Source organism: Ahaetulla prasina, chromosome 4 (genome assembly GCF_028640845.1).
Source record: "Ahaetulla prasina isolate Xishuangbanna chromosome 4, ASM2864084v1, whole genome shotgun sequence".
NCBI classification, from domain to species: domain Eukaryota; kingdom Metazoa; phylum Chordata; class Lepidosauria; order Squamata; family Colubridae; genus Ahaetulla; species Ahaetulla prasina.
In genome coordinates this window covers 78,273,784-78,298,479 of record NC_080542.1, presented here as the reverse complement: position 1 = coordinate 78,298,479, position 24,696 = coordinate 78,273,784, and the positions used below count along the sequence as shown (strand labels likewise).

The window sequence follows — 24,696 nt, the reverse complement described above, 5'->3', positions numbered from 1 at the left end:
TGGGACAACTGAAGAACACTAAGACTGGTGCTGGAGTGAAGTAGGTGAACAGTGCTGGAACTGGGGGAGAGGATTCCTTTTTGCCTTAAATTTAACCCCAAGAAATAATTAGAACTATTTGCTCAGAATTATTTTTTAAAGTGGCATCTAAGCATTCTGAGAAAATACCAGACTGGAAGGGGACTCTTGCTCCTGCAAGAGAGAAAAATAATAAATTTTGAAATATACAGAAAATTGAACTGTAGATGTGGTACTGGGAAGGTATTTTATAATGCTTGAATCATTTACTTACAAAACTTATTCTGCTTTTATAATTGATTTACAACTAAAATGATGATTGACTGGTAGCAATACTGAAATTTAAGTTGAGAGTGACACCTGCTGATGAAAGGGAAAATTACAAGTCTGGGAATACCTATATGAAGGACTATGAACATATCTATTGGATTATTTTTAACTATCCCATGACTACTGGAAACTCAAATGTAAAAATAAGGAAACTATTGAATTAAAGGGACCCCTGAATGTTATGCTAAATGATTGAACCTGTAAATGAGATGCAAAGAGGCTTTTGATAACCTCTGAGATTATCTAAATGGAACTGATTAAAGGATTGAAGCGGACAAGAGACGATGGATAGATGATTTCTCTTTTTTGTTGTTCTGATTTGCTTTTCCTTTTTTCTCTCTTTTCTTTCTTTTTCTAGGTAGGTAGAATTTAGGATAGAAAGAAAATTTTGCAAGAGGCTGCCAGTGTGATTTTGATATTTTCCCCCCACAGATTTTGCCAATTATCCAGATCAATACTGCACCCAAAATATCTACCCCAGATTATTATGGTCTCCTTGACTTGTTCTTCAAACATGTCTTGTTCTAATAGGTACCTGTATAGTTTTCTTATGGCCTTTTCCTCTGTATTTAATAAAATTTTATCCAATTCTGATGGTTCTAGATTTATGCCCATTTCTTTTTTTGTCCTTCATAAACTGTATTTGTTGATATACCCACCAATCTAATTCAATTTCTTCTTCCTTTAATTTGTTCCTTGATTTCAGTTTCCATTTCACATTTAATAATTCTTTATATATAACAGCCCCTCCTGTTTTGAGAAGATTGGGAAAGATTGTACAAAGAAAACTTGAACCAAATGTTTTACGGGTGACGCTTCTCACCCACAAGATTGCCAAAAATTAGTAAAAAATATTCTCCAATTTGTTGGAAATGTGAAATCAAGTTAGGATCATACTATCACATGTGGGAGTACCAAAAAACTATAAAATTCTGGCAGCAAATAAGAAGTTGGTTAGAAGAGATGCTAATGGTCAAACCAGAATGTTTCTTATTGGGCATGATGGATGAAAAATACAATAAAAATGTAACCTACTTAACATTGCATATATTAACCATGGCAAGATTAGCATTTGCTCAAAAATTGAAATGTAAAGAAATAGCCTCAGAAGAAGAAGTAATAAGCAAAATTTATAACTGTGCAGAGATGGATAGACTTACTTTAGAGCTCAAAGATAAAAGCGAATCAAGATACTATGAGGTCTGGAGTAAATTCTATGACTGGCTTGATAGGCGGAAGAATGCCAAAAACAAGAGATAATGAATGTCTGGAAATGTATATATCAACGTATATTGTACTTGAGGGTATAATAGATTTATTAAATATGTTTATAGTTGTAGGAGTAGTAGTAATATAGTATATTCTTGATATATAAGGAATTAGGAAATAGGCAAATTTGTATATAGACTGAAGAATATATGATATAGTAACTTCAAGTTGACATAAATGTTAGAACCCAGAAACCAGAGATGTAGAGCAATTTCTATTGTTTGTTTTTTTAAATCAATAATTTTTTTCTAAATAAGGATAGAAAGAAAACTTCTTTTAATAAAGGGTGACATGATTAAAAGTTAGAATAAGAGATAGAAATAAGAGAAGGGGGAATATTAGTGTATACACTTTTATATAATAAAATAAAAGCAATAACAAGCGAAAACATGGAATAGTTGAATAATGACAGACTGCAACTTAATATAAATATGTATCTATCAGAAATATATGTTTATTGAATGTAATACTATGATTAATTCTACTAGTTTTATTTGTATTAGAATGTATGACACCCAGGTGCCACACTGTTCATGCATTGATATGTTTGTAAAAAAATAAAAAACTTGGAGAGAAAAAAAAGGACTATTCATTGAGTACAGTTTGTCAGCCAGTTACGAATCTATCTGATGGCGATGCTATCTATCCACTTTTTTCTAGTTTACCAAGAAATAGGTTGTGGTTTACTTTGTTGAATGCCTTGCTGAAGTCTAAGTATATTATGTCTACAGTTTTTACTGGTCTAGTAATTTAGTCACAGAGTTGAAGAATGAAGTAAGATTGGTTTGACATGATCTTTTTTTAACAAACCCGTGCTAACTTCTAGTTATTACTTTACTCATTTCTACTGTATTTCCCCTGAAAATAAGACCGGGTCTTATTTTCTTTTGACCCCCCAAAAAAACAGCTAAGGCATCTTTTTGGGAGTCTTAATTTTTTTTGTCCTACTTTCAGGGCAGCTCAGCATCCCAGAGCAGCCGAAAATGGTGCTTCAGCTGTAGGCTCTGCTGCCTCAAAAGACATTGCTAGCACTCTCTGAGTATGCTCGGGCCAGCAAGCAGGGGTGTTTGGAGCCACAGTTGTAGCTTCTTCTTGAAGCTTTGCTCTCAGTAAAGGAGCAGAGTGTTCATCAAGAAATGATGGGTGAATTTGCTTGTGAGGTATTCCAAAAGCCTCAGCAGGAGGAGAGGGTCACTTGGGTAGTAGGGTGAGAAAGTGGGCTTAATACACGAGGTATGGGCACAGATCAAGCTTGGCATTTCACCTTCCTGCCTTTTGCAAACTTTTGGCTGCACACAAGGAAAGCAAAAGCAGCAGAGACCTGGCTTGTTTCTCTCTTCCAAACTCTGCGAGAATTGGGTCTTTCTGTGGCTTGTCATGCTAGCTCCTCACGCAGCCTCTCACATCAGGATGCTGCAAGGCTTGTTATGCCATTGCACGCAGGAGTGGCGGCACTGCCATGAGGTTCAACATACCAGTGCAGCCTCTCGCCTGGACTACTGTAACGCTCTCTACATGGGGCTCCCCTTGAGGTGTACCTGGAGACTTCAGTTAGTTCAGAATGCAGCCGCGCGGGTGATAGAGGGAGCCACTCATGGCTCCCATATAACACCGATCCTGCGCAGGCTGCACTGGCTACCTGTGGTTTTCCGAGTGCACTTCAAGGTGCTGGTTTCCACCTTTAAAGCGCTCCATGGCATAGGACCGGGATATCTTCGGGACTGCCTTCTGTTACCACATGCCTCCCACCGACCGGTACGCTCCCATAGAGAGGGTCTTCTCAGGGTGCCGTCAGCCAAACAGTGTAGGCTGGCGACCCCCAGGGGGAGAGCCTTCTCTGTGGAGGCACCTACCCTCTGGAATGAGCTTCCCCCAGGACTTCGACAACTTCCTGACCTCTGGACCTTTCGCCGCGAGCTTAAGACATGTCTATTCTTCCGAGCAGGACTGACTTAAATAGGGTTTTTTAAACATGGATTTTATTGGGGTTTATTTTTTATTTTGTATTGTATTTTAAATTTAGGCATATTGAATAAGTTTTTTAAATAGTGTTTTTATTGTAATGTATTGTATTATTTTTATCTGCCTGTTCACCGCCCTGAGTCCTTCGGGAGAAGGGCGGTATAAAAATATTATTATTATTATTATTATTATTATTATTATTATTATTATTATTATTATTATTATTATTATTATTATTATTATTATTATCATCATCATCATCATCATCATCATCATTATTATTATTATTATTATTATTATTATTATTATTATTATTATTATTATTATTATTATTATTGCAGGATGCTGCAAGGTTTGTTGTGGCATTGCATGCATGAGTAGCAGCACTGCTGCAAGCTTCATCACACCAGCATAGTTGGTGTCTCTGGCTTGTTTCTTTCCCCCAAACTCCACCAGAAAGGGGTCTTTGCAATTTTTGTCATATAGGCGCAGCCTCTCGCAGCAGGATGCCAGCTGTACTGTATGTCGAATTTCACATATTTTGCAGTGTCCTGCTGTGAGAGGCTGTGCGAGGAGCCAGCGCAACAAGCCTCATAAAAACTCATTTCTGGCAGTGTTTGGGGGAGAGAAACAAGCCAGGGTCTCTGCTGCTTCTGCTTTCCTTGCGTGCAGCCAAATGTTTGGAAAAGGCAGGAAGGTGAAATGCCAAGCTTCCAAATGAGGGCAAAGCTAAAATTGGAAGAAGTGGCCACTCATGTCCTGCTGCAAGCAGCCACAAGTGACTACAGAAGAAGTCGGGTAGTGGTGTGACAGGCCTGGGCACAGCAATCCCAAGTGGGTGCAGGGCATGTGGGACAGCTCCTTCACCCCCACCCCACCCTAGCTTGATTTTTAAGCCTGTGCCTCATCTCTTCTCGTACAACCAGATGGTGGGTGGGGCTTAATTAGGGCTTATTTTGAGGGTAGGGCTTGTTTTAGGCACAAGTGTGAAAATCAGGCTAGGGCTTGTTTTCCATGTAGGTCATATTTTCAGGGAAACATGGTAGAGATTCCCAGATCTGTTTTTTAATTATCTTTTCCAATATCTTCCTGGGTATTGATTGATCTGCAGTTTTCTTGATCTCTTTTTTTCTTTTTTTGAAGATGGGAACCACATCAGCTCTTTTGCAGTCCTCTGGTAATTCTCTGGTGTTCCAGGATTTTTGAAAGATGTGATGCAGTGGTTCTGAGATGACATCTGTCAGCTCCTTTAGAACTGTGGGATGTAATGTATTAGATCCCGATGATTTGTATTTATCAAGATCAGACAGGTTTTCTCTTACTATTTTTTTTGCTTATTTTAACTTTTATTTCTAGTCTATCTTTTACAGTTATGTTTTTGATAGGTTGGACTATAGTTTCTTTTTGTGTGAAGACCAACGCAAGTAATGAGTTAATCAGCTCTGCTTTCTCTATGTTGCCTGTTACTTCCTTGCCATTTTCTCTATTTAATGGACAGACTGTTTCCTTGATTTTTTTCTTGCTATTTATATGTTGGAAGAAACTTTTTTTATTATCTTTGACTTTTATTGCAAGTCTTTGTTCATTCTGAGTCTTTGCTTTCCTGACTTCATCTTTGCAGATTCTGGCTATCTGCTGATATTCTGCCTTAGTTATGTGTCCCTCTTTCCATTTTTTGTACTTGTACTTTTTGTCTTTCAAATTCTTGAATTGTTTTCCCCTTTAAGATTTTCATCCATGAAATCCTTCACAAGCTCTCTCTAAGTTTGTTGAAATCTGGTGTTTTAAAGTCTAAAATACTGGTTTGATTATATTCTATTACTTTCTGCATTATGAATTCTAATATGACATGGTCACTCTGTCCTAAAGTTCCTGCAATATTTCATACCCCTCCAATACTTCTTCTCCATTAGTAAAAATTAAGTCCAGTATAGCTGCTCTTCTAGTTTCCTCCTCTGACTTTTGGATAACAAAGTTGTCAGCTAGATTGGTCTGGAACTTGTTCAATCTCCCATTTGATGTAGAGTTTGTCTCCCAGTTGATGTTAGGGTAGTTAAAAGTCCCCCCATTATTACTGTGGTGTATTTCCTACATATATTTGTTAACAGGTTAGGTTAACAACGGGTTAATAGGTTCATCTCTTTCTTCGGCTTGATTAGGTCACTTGCAGTATACACCTGTGTCAATGTTTTTCTTTTTATATTAACCCATATTCATTCTACAAGGCTTCGTTTATGTGGTTTTATACATTTCTGTAGAAATGTAGTGGTGTCAGATCCCTAACATGATACTGCCATTCAAATGGAAGGAGGGGGGAGCATGGGAATAAGCTGTATTTTTATAAGGTTGATTCTGCGCATGCGCAAGAATGGCGGCTTACTGAATGCACAGAATGGCAGTTGATTAGATCCCTGGCTGATGGCTGCATCCTGCTGCTTCTTTCGCCGCTTGCGCCCCCTGGTCCGGTGAATTAACATCCCAGCGGCCGCGGGTGTGGTCTTAGGACCTTTTTGGACCTGCGGTTGCTGTGCCTGGAGTCAGAGAAGCCGGAGACGGGGTGGACAAAGATGGCGGCCTTGCGGAGGTGCATGGGAGGGCGGCCTGTCCTCAACTGTTTTTTTCAGCTGTTTGGCGGTGGTTATTCATCTGCGCTGTTAGCGGCATTTATCTTCAGCTTTATCTGACTGCACCCACCGGACTACACCCCCCCAGACTGAGCCTCACGGCCCCTGGCCCCCAGCTGTTTTATCATCTCCCTGACGATTGCAGGGTGAGTGGTGGGGGTCGACGGCCATGTGGAGGCGTGGGGGAGGGGCGGTGTTTGCCATCTACGCTGCTACGCCCAGACTGCGTTTCTCGGCTCTTTGGCCCCGTTTTGCTGCAACATCTCCCCCACTGGCGGTTGACGCTCGGTGGCCATGTGGAGGCGGCCGTGTGGAGACGTGGGGAGGGGGCTGTGTGTTCTCAGCTGAGGGTGGCGTTCATTCATCGGTGCCCTGATTGCGCCCCTGGACTACGTCTCCTGGTCTTCTGGCTCCCAACTCGTTGGGCCATCTCCCCCATTAAGTGTGGGGGTGAGCGGTGGACTTGACGACCATGTGGAGGCATGGGGGTGGGGCGGTGCATTCCCAGCTGATACCATGGCTACCCATCTACCCCGCCCCCTGACCTCCTCCCTGGCCTGCTGGAACATCTCCCCCGCAGACGGCATTCTCCGGCCCAGTGGAACATCTGCCCGGCAGCCATTGGATGAGGTCTTGGCCTCTTGGTATCCACGGTTGCCACGCACGGTGCTGGAGAAGGGGTGAGCGATGAAGGATAGCGGACAGGATGAGCCGCAGGAGGGAGATGGTGGTCCGGCCGGATCAACGTTTCCGTTTTGTTCCTCTAGCCGCAAGACCAACTGCAGCGTTTTCGACATCCGGATCCTTTGGGGTCTGGCCTGGTTCTGCAAGGAGGGGCGTGGGAGGTGAGGAAGATGGTCCCTTAGACGGCATTTCCAGGTACCCGCAGAGGACGGAGCTGGAGACGAGAGGAACGCCGGAGGCGTTGTGGTCTCTGTTCGACGCGTCCTCCTTTAATATGGGGGACAATGACGGACAGTGACGGAGGCACCATCTACTTCCCGAGGGGACTCGGGTTATGGAACAGAGCAGTCGTGTTTCTTTGTCCTGGTTGGGTTAAGATGGTTTACGATCTTTTGTCTGTTAATCCACCAGGATATCATGGACTTTACATCTAGCCATGAAGGACTGCTTGTTCTACTCTTTCCACCTTGTACCGGACCCCGGAAAAACATCTTAGCATAACATCTCAGCCGATAAAGGGGACAAAATCAGCTGTCGGCCGATGCCATGCGTTACTCGCCATATGAACTCTTGCGCCTGCGAGGTACCCCCGCCTCGCAGGAATGGCCCTCCACATTAACGAGGGCTGGCCTTATTGACGGGTTTTAGGACCCAGAGAGGTGGCATGCATCGAGGAAGAATCTTTGGGTTTTTTTAAAAAGGGGTTTTTTAAAGGGGGGAGGGAAAGGATGGGTGTGGGGGGTAACTCGTCGGGGAGGGGTCCAGTTCCTGTGCTTGCTCGCGGCGTTACTTCATTGAGTCCGAAGGCAGGGGGGAGGGGTATGTTCCTGGTTTAGAGGGTCGTTCCATCTGTATGGTAAGTGGGAGAGGCAGGTATGGCGGAAGTGAGGGGCCGTATCAATCTTTGGGAGCACGTGCTCACTGTTTAAAAGCGATTGCATGCTCCGGCCCCTCAGACTTCACCTGTTCCCTGGGTGGCCAGGATCCTCAGAGCTTGGGCCTCCAGTTGATGTTATGCAATGCACAGTCCGTAGTTAACAAAGCCCCCCTGATTTGTGATCTTATTCAGGGGGAGTCTGCGGACCTTATGGGTATTACAGAGACCTGTTTGGGCACGGAGGGGGTGTTCCCCTTGTTGAACTGTGCCCTCCGGGTTTCCGAGCATTCCATCAACCGAGGGCCCAAGGTAGGGGTGGGGGGGGGGTGGCGGTTGTTATTAGGGAAAGTCTACAGCCGAGGGACTCCACTGTTCCTCAGATAGCCGGTTGTGAATCCCTCTTTGTGAGGTGGGGGTCATAGGGGTCAGATGGGCTTGTTGATCACTTACCTGGCTCCTTGCTGCTTGACTACAGCCCTGCCCGAGCTGCTGGAGGTACTTGCCGGGGTGGCGGTTGAGACCCCCAGACTTATGGTCATGGAGGATTTCAACTTGCCATCGACCGGCTTGTCATCAACGGCGGCTCGGGAGTTATAGGCCTCCATGACGGATACAAGTAGTTGATGGCCCTACGCACATTGGGGGAGGCACACTGGACCTGATTTATATCTCTGGACAGTGGTTAAATGGTCTGGAGTTAGGAGATTTAGTAACAGAGCCTTTGTCATGGTCAGATCATTTTCCCCTTTGCTTGGACTTTCGGACAGCTACCCACCACCGCAGGGAGACGGGATCAATACGGTGGTTCCGTCTCAGGTGCCTGATGGACCCGGAGAGTTTCCTGACGGAGCTTGGGCCATTTCCTGAGGATCTGGCCCACAGCACGGCTGAAGAACTAGTTGCGGCCTGGGAACAGGGGACAGGGGCTGGGGCTTTAGACCGTGTCATGCCTTTGCGGCCTCTGACCCGGCGTAGACCTCAACCAGCTCCTTGGTTCTCTGAGGAGCTGAGGGAGATGAAACACCGGAGAAGACGCCTAGAGAGTGCCTGGAGATCCAGCCGTTCTGAAGCTGACCGGACACTAGTTAAGTCTTATTCTAAGACTTACCTAGTGGCACTGAGGGAAGCGAAGCGTTCCTACGTTTCCTCCCTCATTGCGTCGGAAGATAACTGCCCAGCAGCCCTGTTTCGGGTGACCCGCTCTCTCCTTCATCAGGAGGTGTGGGATGACCCCTTACAGGGACGGGCCGAGGAGTTTAGTGGTTATCTATACGATAAAATCATTCAGCTTCGGGATGGTCTGGATCAAAATTGGGATGATCCAGGTGAGAGGGTGGACTCGTCTTGTCGGGATTGTTTGGGATGAATTTGACCTTGTGGCTCTCGAGGACATGTACAGTTTGTTGGGGAGGTTGCATGCCACCATATGTTTACTGGACCCGTGCCCTTCCTGGTTGGTGCTGGCCACACAGGAGGTGACACGAGGCTGGCTCCGTGGGATTATCAATGCTTCTCTGATGGAAGGGGTTTCCCTGCCACCTTGAAAGAGGCAGTGGTGAGGCCCCTCCTCAAGAAGCCTTCCCTGGACCCAGCTGTTTTGGGAAATTACCGTCCGGTCTCCAACCTTCGCTTTGTTGCGAAGGTTGTTGAGAGTGTGGTGGCGTGTCAGCTACCCCAATACCTGGATGAAACTGTCTATCTAGACCCGTTCCAGTCCGGCTTCTGGCCCGGATATAGTTCGGAGACGGCTTTGGTCGCGTTGGTGGATGATCTCTGGAGGGGCAGGGACAGGGGTTGTTCCTCTGCCCTGGTCCTATTAGACCTCTCAGCAGCTTTTCATACCATCGACCATGGTATCTTGCTGCACCGGTTGGGGAGTTTGGGAGTGGGAGGCACCGTTTATCGGTGGTTCTCCTCCTATCTTTCTGACCGGTCGCAGACGGTGTTGACAGGGGGGCTGAGATCGACCGCAAGGCGCCTCACTTGTGGGGTGCTGCAGGGGTCGATTCTCTCGCCTCTCCTGTTCAACATCTACATGAAGCCGCTGGGTGAGATCATCAGTGGTTTTGGGGTGAGGTACCAACTGTACGCTGACGACACGCAGCTGTACTTTTCCACCCCAGGCCACCCCAACGAAGCTATCGAAGTACTGTCCCGGTGCCTGGAAGCCGTACGGGTCTGGATGGGGAAAAACAGGCTCAAGCTCAATCCCTCCAAGACGGAGTGGCTGGGGATGCCGGCACCCCGGTACAGGCAGCTGCAGTTGCAGCTGACTGTCGGGGGCGAATCATTGGCCCCAATGGAAAGGGTGTGCAACATGGGCATTCTCCTGGATGAACGGCTGTCGTTTGAAGATCACTTGATGGCCGTCTCCAGGAGAGCTTTTTATCAGGTTCGCCTGATCCGCCAGTTGCGCCCCTTCCTTGACCGGGATGCCCTATGCACGGTCACTCATGCTCTTGTCACCTCCCGCCTGGATTATTGCAATGCTCTCTACATGGGGCTCCCCTTAAAGAGCACCCGGAGGCTCCAGTTAGTTCAGAATGCGGCTGCGCGGGTGATAGAGGGAGCCGCATGTGGCTCCCATGTAACACCACTCCTGTGCAGAGTGCACTGGCTACCTGTGGTCTCTCGGGTGCACTTTAAGGTGTTGGTTACTACCTTTAAAGCTCTCTATGGCTTAGGGCCAGGGTACTTACGGGACCGCCTTCTGCTACCGAACACCTCCCACCGACCTGTACGCTCACACAGAGAGGGACTTCTCAGGGTGCCGTCCGCCAAGCAATGTTGGCTGGTGGCCCCCAGGGGAAGGTCCTTCTCTGTGGGGGCTCCTACCCTCTGGAAAGAACTTTCCCCTGGATTGCGTCAACTGCCTGACCTTCGGACCTTCCGCCATGAGCTGAAGACGTATTTGTTTATTCACGCGGGATTGGCTTCGTAATTTTAAATTTTATAATTTTATAATTTTAAAGAGTTTAATTTTAATATTCATATTTCGATATAAATCTTTAGGGGTTTTAACGGTATATTGTTTTAAATTTCAGCCAATTATATAATAAGTTTTTTAATCTTTGTTTTTATCTGTTTATTGTCATTGTCATTGCGGTATAAAAATCTAAATAATAATAATAATAATAATAATAATAATAATAATAATAATAATAATAATAATAATAATAATAATAAAAAATAATAATAAATATAAATATAAATATAAATATAAATATAAATATAAATAAATAACCTTTTTCCTGGCGCCTAATCATCCTGCAGTATGCTCACCTTCTTTGGAATGTAATAAGGAGTGCGGGCCAGATGGATTGTTTCAGTTTGTTGAAAGTGGAAGAAGATCCTGGGAATGGCTCCTTATCTGTTTCTCAAGACAGCCGTTACAATAACATTGTCACACCTGTGGATTGGCTGAATCCACATTCAAACTGGAGGGAGGAATTCTAAAGCCCTATTTCTAACTGTATAGTTTGGGAGGGACTTTAGAGTCTGCTTCACCTATCTTGCTATCACTTCTTCTCAATAAAAGGTTCCTTTTGAAATACCACATTTCAAGAGTCTATACTTTCTTGGGAAAGGAAGAGAGGCAAGGCCTGACAAGCGGTCTCTTACATATAATGCAACTTCATCTCCTCTTTTGTTAGGTCTGTTTCTTTTGAACAGTTTATATTCTTCCATCAGTACATCCCAGCTGTAAATTTCAATCCCACCAAATTTCAGTAATAGTAACAATACCATGCTTGCCCTCAGGTAGTAGTACTTCAAGCTTTCCCTGTTTGTTCCCCAAACTTTGAGCGCTAGTGTATGGGCATCTGAGTCCTTTATAGGTGATCTGGGTATACTTCCTACATATCCTAATTTGTATCTGAGTATTTCTTCTTTCCCATCATTTTCAGCCTTCTTGTTTGATTTGTTGTATTGTTGTTTATGTTTTGGATTAGGTACTAATGATCCTAAAGATTGGTCACCCTCCTTCAGTTTTAATTTAAAGCTCTTTGGGTAAGCTGAGCCAATCATTTTCCAAATATTTCTTCCCGGTTCTTGTGAGGTGCTGGCTTCTTTCTCCCTGCAATCTTCCCACAAGTAAAGTAAATGGAGACGCCTGTGGGAATTGGAGGGAGGGAGGGAGAGAGGAAGGAAGGAAGGAAGGAAGGAAGGAAGGAAGGAAGGAAGGAAGGAAGGAAGGAAGGAAGGAAGGAAGGAAGGAAGGAAGGAAGGAAGGAAGGAAGATTTCTGATATTCTTTGCTAGCCTTCTCACAGGAGAAGCCAGCAAGAAGTCAGAAGTCTCTCCCACTGCTCCCACTGCTTTTCATTCTATAGTCATTCAGCTGTGGTCATTCTGTTTCTCTGTTTAGGTAAGAAATATCTCTGAAAGGGTGACCCAGCAAGTTACAAGTTGTCTAGTCATTCATCAAATTTTTCACAGCCAGTTGTTTAAAAAAACTCTCAAAGGAATGTCAGGCATGACTGTGAAATAAAACCTGGAATGGGAAAGACCCATATTGTGCAAATGAAGAGATGGATTATGTTACTTCATAGATCAATTGTATCCATATTTACGCGGATTAGAATAGATTAAATTAATTAAGCTACTTGATTCCAAATAGGTTTTAGTAAATATGCTATAACTATAACTGCATCTGTATCCAACCATCATCAGGATTCAGTATAGCAACCAAAAGCATACTGAATTCTAACAATGCATCTTTTCAGCTTCAAACTATGTAATTGTAGAGAGATAAGCATTGCATACAAGGATATCTTCCTCTTATATTAAATAGCTATGCTTATTAGGGAATTATATGAGTTGACCCTTAGTATATTGAGTGTATTTTTGGGAAGGGCTGATCTAACCTACTTCACATGGAAGCTCTAAAAAAGCCTAGTAATCTTTTTCTTCTCCAGTCTAAATAAGAAAACAAGTTTGCAATCCATTTAACATCTAGGACACCAAATTATCCTATACATATTGCTTCAAGGATTTAAACTGCCTCTGAATAATATAGTACAGTGTTGGTGAATCTTTTCGACACTGAGTGCCAAAACATAAGCACATGCACAGGAGCACCGGAAACAGAAAGATCAGCTCCCCGGTGCACACGCACGGGAGCACTGGAAACTGGAAGAACAGACTGGGAAGCTGATCTTCCAGTTTCCAGCATGCACATGTGAATTGGTCACCTGGTCTTCCAGTTTCTGGCGTGCAAGCATGCGTGAAGACCAGCTGGCTGGCCAGCCAGAAACTCAGCTTCCTGGTGAGTGTGTGCATGCCAGAAATTTGTTCTTCTAGTTTCCAGTGCTCCCACGCATGTGCTTATGTTTTGGCACTCGGTGACACCAGCTGGCTGGCACGCATGTGGTGCCAGAACCTGGAAGAGCAACAGGCAATGGCTGGCATGCCCGGAGAGATTGCTCTGCATGCCACATCCATCACACATTTATTTATTTATTTAATTTATTTTTGTCAAAACAATATACACAAGCATAACACAAAAAGATTATATAATATATAAACATATATATGAGGAGAAACAAGGAAGTATAAACATATATATATATATGGAAAGAAACAAAAGGACAGGAATGGTAGGCATGTTTGTGCTCTTATTCATGCCCCTTAGAGTCCTCTTAGGAATGGGGTGAGGTCAACAGTGGATAGATTTTGTTTAAAGCTTTTGGGGTTATGAGAAGAGACCACAGAATCAGGTAATGCATTCCAAGCACAGATAATTCTGTTACAGAAATCATATTTTTTACAATCCAAACTGGAGTGGTTGACATTAAGTTTAAATCTATTGGTAGCTCTTGTGTTATTGTAGTTGAAACTGAAGTAGTCGTTGGCAGGAAGGACATTACAATGGATGATTGTATGAGCTAAAACCAGGTCCTGTCGAAGGCGACGGAGTTCCAAGTTTTCTAAACCCAGGAAACCACATGCCATAGGTTCACTATCACGGATATAGTAGAAGCAGCACTGAAGCTTCATTTTAATTTTTTAATCTTTTTTTATTTTATTTATTTTGTCACAATAGTATATATAAGCATAAGCATGAAAATAACTATATAATATATAAGCATAAGTATGTAATAACTATATTAATTGGATGTAATGAAAGGAAACAATAGGACAGAAACGGTAGGCACGTTTGTGCTCTTATGCGTGCCCCTTACAGACCTCTTAGGAATGGGGTGAGGTCAATAGTAGACAGTTTTTGGTTAAAGCTTTGGGGATTTTGAGAAGAGACCACAGAGTCAGGTAGTGTATTCCAAGTATTAATAACTCTGTTACAGAAGTCATATTTTCTGCAATCAAGATTGAAGTGGTTAACATTAAGTTTAAATCTATTGTTTGCTCTTGTATTGTTGTGATTGAAGCTGAAGTAGTCTTTAACAGGAAGGACATTGCAATAGATGATTCTATGAGTTAAACACAGGTCCTGTCGAAGGCGGTGGAGTTCTAAGTTTTCTAAACCCAAGATTTCAAGTCTGATGGCATAAGGTATTTTGTTGTATTCAGAGAAGTGGAGAACTCTTCTTGTAAAATATTTCTGGACACGTTCGATTGTATTGATGTCTGAAATGTGGTATGGGTTCCAGACAGTTGAGCTGTATTCAAGAATTGGTCTAGCAAATGTTTTATAAGCTCTGGTTAGTAGTATAGTGTTTCTTGAGCAGAAGCTACGTAAGATTAGGTTTTGTTGTGTCTCGCCTGCCCCCCTCTCCGCAGCCGGGCCCCTCTCATCTCCTGTCATCTCAGCCAGAGACTGATAATGCAGACGACGGGCTTGGCATGCCTCCAGCCCCCAGTCCTGACACCATGCCCGGACAGACCGAACAAGACGAATGGCCTGGCATGCCTCCGGCCCCCGGTCCTGGCACCATGCCTGGACAAACTGAGCAAATAAACCCCTCCCCCACAGCATGTGAACATGAAGAACATGAAGCCAGTCACGAGCTGGAATTGCCGGCAGCTGGAAGGTGGATGGATCCACACTTCTGGAGAATGGAGAGGCGACGTCAGCAAAAGGAAGGGAGGGGCAGACCTGGATAAGTGCTGAGTCATGGAGCCACACCCCGTGGCCTATATAAAGGATCTGCTTTCTGGCATTCTTTAAGTCAGGCAAAGTCTAATTTGGATTGCTGAAGTCACATCTTGGACTCCTGCCTGCCCTGAGAACTCTGACAGAACTTTGGCAAAGCTGCAGAGGCTCTGTGGCCATGCTTGATACAGACTTCCCCAGCCCGGCAGTCAGAGGAGGAGTGGGACACGACAGGTTTACAACTTTTAAAGCCTTTTTTGCGATGTAGTTGCAGTGGGCTTTGGCACTTAGATCATTGGAAATGAAAACTCCAAGGTCTTTAACAGGGTGGGAGTCATCTGAAGGTAATGTCCATCGTGTTTGTATTTAGTGTTTAGATTCTTTTTTCCAATATGTAAGACAGAGCATTTGCTGATTGAGATTTAGAGTTGCCAAGTTTTTGACCATTGTGACACAAAGTCAAGGTCTTTTTGAAGGGTAGCTGTATTGTTGGTAGTGTTAAATAGTTTGACATCCGACTTCCGGTGGCTCCGTGCTCCATGATTCTGTTAAAGCCACTCAGAAAGCGCAAATCAGCTGTCCGGCGGCTTGAAAACCTTTCCCACGGGAGAAGAAAGAAAGGTGAGCAGCCGGGGGTGGGGGGTAGAGCTCCCCAAGAGTTCCAGGAATAACTCCTGGGGCTCAAAGGGTGAGAGCTCCCTGTTTAAACCTGGCAAATGCTCCAGATCTGGGAAGCTTCTGCATTTTTGCAGAACAAAGTGTTCGCAACCGTCTCTGCTATCAAGATGAAGATATTCTAATTACTTTAAGCAGATGGAGCGGAGGCAAGAGGCAGGGTGGATGTATGCCTTAGACCACAGGGATGTGTGCCACAGGGGTCGATTCTCTCGCCTCTCCTGTTCAACATCTATATGAAGCCACTGGGTGAGATAATCAGTGGCTTTGTGGTGAGGTACCAACTGTACGCTGACGACACGCAGTTGTACTTTTCCACCCCAGGCCACCCCAATGAAGCTATCAAAGTACTGTCCCAGTGCCTGGAAGCTGTACAGGTCTGGATGGGGAGAAACAAGCTCAGGCTCAATCCCTCCAAGATGGAGTGGCTGTGGATGCCGGCACTCCGGTACAGTCAGCTGCAGCCGCAGCTGACTGTTGGAAGCGAATCATTGGCCCCGATGGAAAGGGTGCGCAACTTGGGCGTTCTCCTGGATGGACGGTTGTTGTTTGAAGATCACTTGACGACCGTCTCCAGGAGAGCTTTTTATCAGGTTCGCCTGATTCGCCAGTTCACCCCTTCCTTGACCGGGATGCCCTATGCACGGTCACTCATGCTCTTGTTACCTCTCGCTTGGATTATTGCAATGCTCTTTACATGGGGCTCCCCTTGAAGAGCACCCGGAGGCTCCAGTTAGTTCAGAATGCAGCTGCGCGGGTGATAGAGGGTGGCGTACGTGGCTCCCATGTAACACCACTCCTGTGCAGGCTGCACTGGCTACCTGTGGTCTCTCGGGTGCACTTTAAGGTTTTGGTTACTACCTTTAAAGCGCTCCATGGTTTAGGGCCAGGGTACTTACGGGACCGCCTGCTGCTACCGAATACCTCCCACCGACCCGTACGCTCACACAGAGAGGGACTTCTCAGGGTGCTGTCCGCCAAGCAATGTCGGCTGGCGACTCCCAGGGGAAGGTCCTTCTCTGTGGGGGCTCCCACCCTCTGGAATGAACTTCCCTCTGGACTTCGTCAATTGCCTGACCTTCGGACCTTTCTCCACGAGCTGAAGATGTATCTTTTTATTCGCACAGGACTGGCCTAGGAATTTTAAATTTTTAAATAGTTTTAATTTTTATATTTGATACAAATTTTATGGGGTTTTTAAGGTATAAATGTTTTAATTTGGCCATACATATAATAAGTTTTTTAATTATTGTTTTATCTGTACATTGTCATTGTTTTTATTGTGGCTGTGAACCGCCCTGAGTCCTTCACGAGAAGGGCGGTATAAAAATCCAATAAATACTAATACTAATACCTCATCTCGATCTTCGAAAGGTATTTGAGAAGAAGGAAGATGGCGGATTTGGTTAATTTGGTTAATGAAAACGAAACTTAAGGAAGTCCTTGTTAACATCCTTAGCACCTTGTTAACCTTGCTTAAATTTGATGGATTTTATATTTAAGTGAAGAAATCTTAAAGAGAAAAGCCGAAGGTTTATAGAACTGATTTACCCATTTCAAATAAGTTGCTTGAAAAGATTTGACTTTGTTGCAATTTATAAAGTTAAAGTAAGATCGCTTCTAAACAAATACAGCCTAAACTACAAGAGGAGTTGAAAGAATTTCTGAAGGCTCAAATTTCTGCTCAAGACAAAAAACTTAAGGAAATTGAGCCGAGAATGAAGATTTACAAGAAGTGAGGTCAGCCTTTATGACTATGAATTTATAAAAAGGCTGGATGGAAAAGTGCTTGAGATTGAACAAATTAACTTGAATTTAAAAAGTCAAATAGAGGAGCTTCGGAACAAGGTGGAGAAAGCAGATGAAGAACGGGTTTTATTACAATATAAAACAATGGAATCTGCATTGAGGATGAGAGATGTAAAAGAAAATAAACAAGAGAATCTAAAAAAGATATTTGCAGAAGCCTTTTCACAAGTGATTGGACTGACATCACTGGATCTTGAAAATCAAATTGAGTAAATTTACTGTGTTAATTCATGGGTGGCAAGGCAGAGACAGTTGCCAAGGGATATAGTGGTTTATTTTACATCTAGGAAGATTAGGAGTGAAATCTCGCAAGCCTCCTATAAAAGTAAAATTCAAATATTGGGTCAAGAGGTTTTGGTGTTGAAAGAAATTCCTTCCAAAATATTGAGGGACAGAAAAGAATATGCTTTTTTGGTAAAGGAAGCTTAGAAACCGCCAGGTATGGTATAGATGGAATGTGCCAGCCGGACTAACAGTAAATTATATGGGAGGGAAGTATTGTCTTAATGTAGTTACCAAACCAAGAACTTTTTATGTTGAGGTATTGAAGGCTGGAAGTTTACCAGATTTAGAAGTTAAGGTAGGCGGAGAAGTAGAAATGGTTAAAAAAAGGGAGAAGGAAGTAAAACAAACACAATTTGAAATTGGGGCTGTAACTTTGGGAGAAGAAATACAGAAAATAGCAGGGGAGGAGCAAAGGATGGTAATCTTTAAAAAAACAAGGAGTAAAGAAGCAACATTGTCAGATGAAAAGTGTTTCCTTTTATGGGAAAGGGTAAACTGTAAGTAAAAATTTCTGAACATAAAAGAAATAGAAAGGATAATGTGCATTTCTTTGAGTCTGCAAGTCAAATGTGGGTGTATTATATTTATACTGTTATTATTATATATGGTGGATTTATCTATTTTGGATAAAAATTGAAAGTAAGGAAGGATAATTTAAATTTCTTTTTTATATAAAATGTTTTATAGATGATATTTGGAAATTAAGTTGGGGTGTATTTATTTTAATTTGCAAATAAAATGAGGGAGATATATTTTATTGGCGTTATTTTATTAATGGTGGATTTAGTTACTTTGGATAAAAATTGATGTTGGGTTTAAAAGTGTTGGGGGGGGAATTAAAATAAAAATTAAAACAAAGGGAATTGCTTAAGGTTAAAATGTTAAAATGGTTATAAAATATTTGTAATTTATTGTGATGATCCTAGATACTAGGATTATATGTTTGTTATCAAAGACTAGAGGTTAAAAATATTGAACTTGTTGGAAACTTCAATGTACCAGACTGAAAACCCATAAGAAAATATACCGAAATTAGGAAGATGGACTGACTATATTTAGAACAATTATTGGATGAAGAAACATCAAATATTTTACGAACGAACATTTCCTTCTTTTTTGTTTTTTTTTATGGAGAAGGAGAGTTGAGGTTTTAGGGGAGGGATGGGAATTTATGGATAATTAGGGTATTCTAGATTATGATTGTCAGATTGTATACCTTGTATTCTGCTCTGGGAAGTCTGGGGGTGGGGTGGGGGGAGGGGGTTGATGGTTGGTGGGGGGAAGGGGGGTGGGATGTAATGGGGAAAAATTTTATTGTAAAACTTTTTCAATAAAAAAAATAGTTTTGACATCGTCAGCAAAAAGAACACAATTGCTTTTAATATAGCCACAGAGATCATTAATGTATAATATGAAGAGTGTTGGTCCACGAACACTGCTTTGGGGAATGGCGCTATTGACAGGAACAGGATTTGATAGGGCACTGCCTACTTTGACCACTTGTTGTCTGTTAGACAGGAACGCTGTTATCCAATTATGGAGGGGTCTAGAGATGCCGTAGGATTTTAGTTTTAGGAGAAGTTTGTCATGTACCACTGAGTCAAAAGCTTTACAGAAGTCTATGTAAATTGTATCTATTGTTTTGCCTTGATCAAGATTTGTAATCCATATGTTTTTGCAGTGAAGAAGTTGTAAATTACATGATAATTTTTTTCTGAAACCAAATTGTTTATTAGAGAGTAGATAGATTGTTTCTAGGTGGAGGATAATGGATTTGTTGATGATAGATTCCATAACTTTACAGGTGACGCAGCATAGAGAGATTGGTCTATAATTTTCAACTAAACTGGGGTCTCCTTTTTTGAAGACAGGGATGACCATGGCTAGTGACCAAAGTTTGGGAAGGGAACTGGTCGTGAAGCCTTTTCCAAAGATTATGCTTAGGGGTTCTGCTATATTAGTGGAAAGCTTTTTTAAGAAGTATGCACATAGTCCATCAGGTTCTATAAATAGGGATGGTTTCAGTTTCCGAAGAGCTTTTTCAACATTTTCTTCAGTGAAATCTATATGTGTTAGGTCATTGTTGGTGCAGTTGGGGAATGTCAGGTATGAGCCATTACTGTTAACAAAGACTGAGCTGAAGAATGTGTTAAAAAAGGTTTGCTTTAACTATTTCATCATTATTTTCTTTGCCGTTATATTGTTTTAGTGGTGGGGTGGATCTCGAGTCATTAAATTTGTTGTTCACAAAATTATAAAAAGCACGATTGGAATTCCCATATTCTCATTACCATCATTAACTTGTTCACACAAGTTTGATCTCAATTTTCTTCATTTTCACTAATTTTCACTGTGTTGCCTTTTTGTCTATTACAGACATCAGATTTGGCAGAAGTTCCCGAAGAAAGAAGCAGCCTAGGAAATATATTTGACCTAAATAGGCAATGCAGCAATAGTGGTGAGTGCAAGCTATCATTTATAGCTAAAACACAGATTATCTCATAGAGTATTGAAGTACAAATTCTGTTCTGGGATTAATTTCAGAAGCTACAAACAGATATTGAGGAAATAGTTACTATTTACTTCCTACTGCTTCCCAGCGTTTTTAATAATTAAGTATGTTGTGTTTCTTGGTATGCTGCTAGCAAATCATTAAAAAATCACTACATATTTAACATTCATGTTTTCCATATTTAACAAGATCTATTATCTGTGAGATATGCACAATTTCACATAATGCAGGAAGGATGTTGATGGAGTTATCTGGGTTTCCCAACAAACCTCACGAGAATAGAAACAATTTATTTGATTATTACTTAATTAGATTATTGTTGTCTAGTCAGAAGATCAGCATAAAAAAATTCTATTTCAAAGCCTCTCCAAAACATTTCTCTTGGTAGTTAGAAAATTTCCCATGCTATCTCCAAAGCCATGATAATACTAAACCTTTTGTGTTGCACTCCCAAGGATTCTAATACAGAGCACAAAAACATTAATTAAGGATATTAAGTGTATTGAAGGGTACATGTGAAGATACTTGGCCAGTTAGCAATACAGCCAGGAAATGGGGCCCTTAACACAGTCAGCACTCAGGCATGGGAATATAGCCACTTTTTCAGGACCTGAAGGCTAACAGGGTTGAGGCCAATCTAATCTCTGAAGGGAGGATGTTCCATACATGATGTGCCACAGAGTAGGGCCCCTGTGAAAAAGTTCATCTTTTGGTCCCTGTTGGCTGCCACTCTGGCTGAATGTTCATTCTAGTTGATCTGGTTGGACAGGTTGCCTTTGGAAAAAGGCAATCTCTCAAGTACCATGGTCCCAAGCCTTGCAGGGATTTAAAGGTAACTACCTGCATATTAAATTGCACCAAGAACACAGCAATAACCAATGCAGCTCATGCAGGGGTGATGTTATGTGTACCATTTATCTGGAACCATGTACTGTCTATACAGCCTCTTTCTACACTATATGAAGTTTCTGAATGGTCTTCAAGGCAGCCTCATGTACAGCATGTTACAATACTTAGAGGTTACAAGGGCAAGGCTTCTCAGTCCAGGTATAGGCGCACTGACCTATGACCCAAAGTTGTGCAAAGACTCTCCTAGCCACAGCTGCTTTTTGAACAGGAGCCACAAGTCCAAGAGAACCCCCAGATTATGCACCAGATCTGCCTGGAGCAGTGAAACCCCATCCAGAACCAAAGATGGAAGAGACTTGTCTCCAGGGGACTCAAATTCCCACATCAGTTCCATCGTGCAAAGATTGAACATCCATCCAGTCAAGACACTGGGATTAGTATCAAATGGCCTAGTCAAATGGCCTAGTGTAAAGATACAAAGCTGGGTGTCATCTGTGTACTGATGGTATCACATCCCATGTGACAAATCATCTCTCCCAGAGGCCTCATGTTAAATAGAAGGGGAAAAAGAATTAAACCCTAAGGTACCCCATAAAGTAGAGGAATGTCTACTTCTATCAACATTGACTGAAATTTTCCCAGAGAAAGGAAGAGAGCAAAATGCAGTATCACCCACCCCCAATTCTCAGAACAAACTCAGAATTAAGGGTGGGTGGCACTATATTGTGCTGACTCTCCTCCTTTCTCCAGAGCCAGCTGCAATTGATATTGACAGAGGGAGAGAGAAGCAGTTTGTGGCTCTCCTTTGTTGCCATGCAAGATGTGATGGATGATTAAAAATCAAGTACATAATTATTATAAGGCAGTTTTAGGCTTTGTTCTTTGCTTACCTGGAATATTGTTGCCAAGGACCAATCATCTATAAAACTTAAGAAAGAGAGAGAATGATCCCTCAGAGACAGAGATATCCACCTCAAATTCCCAGAAAAGGCCATTGTTAATTCCAGAAAAGTTAAATTTCTGAAAACAGAACTGTTGAATGTTGAAAATAATTAATATGTCAGAAGTCATATGTGAGGAAGAAAAATGAAGAAATACATATAACAGAATAGAATATCCGAATATAAAATCTTTGTACATTCTTTACATTTTCCCCATACCTTTCTCTTCAGTTAAAGAATAGGTGGAACTATATAAGTTTTTAATACCAATAATGGAACCAGGACATAAACTGTTTCAACTCCTACCCTCAAAACGATGCTATAGAGCACTGCACAACAGAACAACTAGACACAAGAACAGTTTTTTCCCAAAGGCCATCACTCTGCTAAACAAATAATTCCCTCAACACTGTCAAACTATTTACTAAAATTGCACTACTATTAATCTTCTCATAGTTCCCATCACCAATCTCTTTCCCCTTATGACTGTATGACTGTAACTTTGTTGCTGGCAATCCTTATGATTTATATTGATATATTGACCATCATTTGTGTTGTAAATGTTGTACCTTGATGAACATATCTTTTCTTTTATGTACACTGAGAGCATATGCACCAAGACAAATTCCTTGTGTATCCAATCACACTTGGCCAATAAAAAAATCTAATCTATTCTATTCTATTCTATTCTATTCTAAAAAATTTCACAGCTAGAAATAGAAGTATAAGACATTAGTGGTTAATCCTTAGGAAGGGCATCTTAATAGGAGTTACAAATCCTTGCAGGCAAAGACAAAATGAAGTGAAAACATAATAGTAGTACAACTGGTGATGTTCTTTGGCAGCTAGGCTCTTAATCCTAAAATATATTTTTCTCTCTGATTACAGTATTTACATATTCAGTAAACAGTATGTCAGATTTTGGAGAAGAACCAAAGAAAATTAACTCTGCACTACAGGTGACTTTTTAAATATTATATTTAATGTGCATATATAAATTAATAAATAAAAATATCAATATGATAATAAAATAATTTGCAGAATAAGCTTTCTGCTCCCCAAATATCATTTTTTAAAAATAAAACTTGGAATTAATAGGATAGGATAGGATAGGATAGGATAGGATAGGATAGGATAGGATAGGATAGGATAGGATAGGATAGGATAGGATAGGATAGGATAGGACAGGACAGGACAGGATAGAAACAGAAACTTTATTGTCACTTTAAAAGTACACTAATCGGCCTACATTAAAATGAAATTTCATTGCATTCAGCTCTCAAAAGATAACCATTATGCATATACCCACATACACACATGTATATGACACAGAGAAACATCACAGTTTAGTTCGTATATGTACATGGCAAAAAAGAGAATCTTGTGAGTTTGGAAGATGGATAGGATAAGGAACAAAGCTGTTACAGAATCTAGTAGTCCTGCATTAGATACTTCAAAATCTCTTCCCAGAGGGGAGCAACAAAAATCGTAAAGTGGGTGCTTGAAGTCTCTAACAATGCTTCAAGCTCTAAGTGCATAGCATTTCTAAGCAGTACCTGAATAACAGGAAGCTAGCTTCATATAATCTTTTCAGCTGTCCTTACCATTCTCTCTGCATGGACCTCTTATTTGAGGCACTGCTACCACCAAACCAGTGGTGGGATTCAGCCAGTTCGCACCACTTCAGGAGAACCGGTTGTTAACTTTCTGAGCAGTTTGGTGAACTGTTGTTGACAGAAATCATTAGGACAGAGAACTGGTTGTTAAATTATTTGAATCCCACCACTGCACCAAACCAAACAATGATGCAGTTTGTTAAATCTAAATCATGCCTCTGTAAAAAGTGGCCAGAACAGACGGAGAAAGATGTGTTCTCCTCATCCTATGCAGGAAATGCAATTGCTGGTTTTCACACTTCACTAAAGATAACATATGAAGAGACCAAGTCAGATTGTTAGTTATCTGCACTCTTGGATACTTAATATTATTGACCATTTCCACAGCTGCAGCCTTCATACAAAGTAGAGTATGACTATGCCAGCTCTTTCTTAAAATCAACAGTGATCTTCTTTGTTTTGTTAACATTCAAAAGCAGGTTACTTTTAATGTATCAGTCCACCAAAACCTTCACTCCTCTCTCTAAGAATCTTCACTGTCATCCCAGATTAGCCCCATTAGTCATCCATACAGTAGTGGGATTCAACCGGTTCACACCACTTTGGCCAAAATGATTATTAAATTGCTGACTAGCCCTGCTCTGCCTCACCCGCCCAGCCACTACTTATTCGCCTTGCATGCCTTGGCTGGTGCCTTGGCTGGCAATGGTGGGATTAAACCCTGCCCCTCGCCTTCCAGCCACTCCTTGCTGGCTGGTTTTTCCTGCCACCCTCATCATCCCTCCTCCAGCCGTTGGCCTTATATATACCTTGCAAAATCTAGCCGCACTTCTGGGTGCTCTGCTCATCACTGCTCACAAAGGTAAGGCCAAACGGCACGGGTTGGAGGGTGGGTGGAGGAAGGTGAACTGGCAGATGGGTGATACTGGTGGTGGGTGGACTGATATGGGCGGGATGGTAGGGAAGTGTATATAAGCTTACTGAGATTAAGAAAATTTGAGATAAAATAGATTTGTGTATAAAGCCAGTTCCGATACTGAGAAAAAAAATCTTAATTCTGTATGTAGCCAAAAGCAATTTCTTTCCAAATTCCCCATTTACCTTCCTGGATCACTCTTTTGTATATGTCTTATTTGGTGGATTTGGAATTGTACCAGTTCAGTAGATAATACAAAGCTGTTGTACTATTTATACT

The 24,696-nt window shown here is 42.1% G+C and overlaps 1 protein-coding gene across 1 annotated transcript in view; it reads left to right on the top strand.

Annotated features, from left to right (window-relative positions):
* STAC (SH3 and cysteine rich domain) overlaps positions 1–24,696 on the top strand; it is a 234,130-nt gene that overhangs the window by 166,936 nt on the left and 42,498 nt on the right. Inside the window, exons 6-7 of the mRNA XM_058184234.1 lie at positions 19,960–20,041; positions 22,774–22,844. Of these exons, the coding sequence (XP_058040217.1) occupies positions 19,960–20,041; positions 22,774–22,844 (153 nt within the window). The remainder of the gene's footprint in view (positions 1–19,959; positions 20,042–22,773; positions 22,845–24,696) is intronic.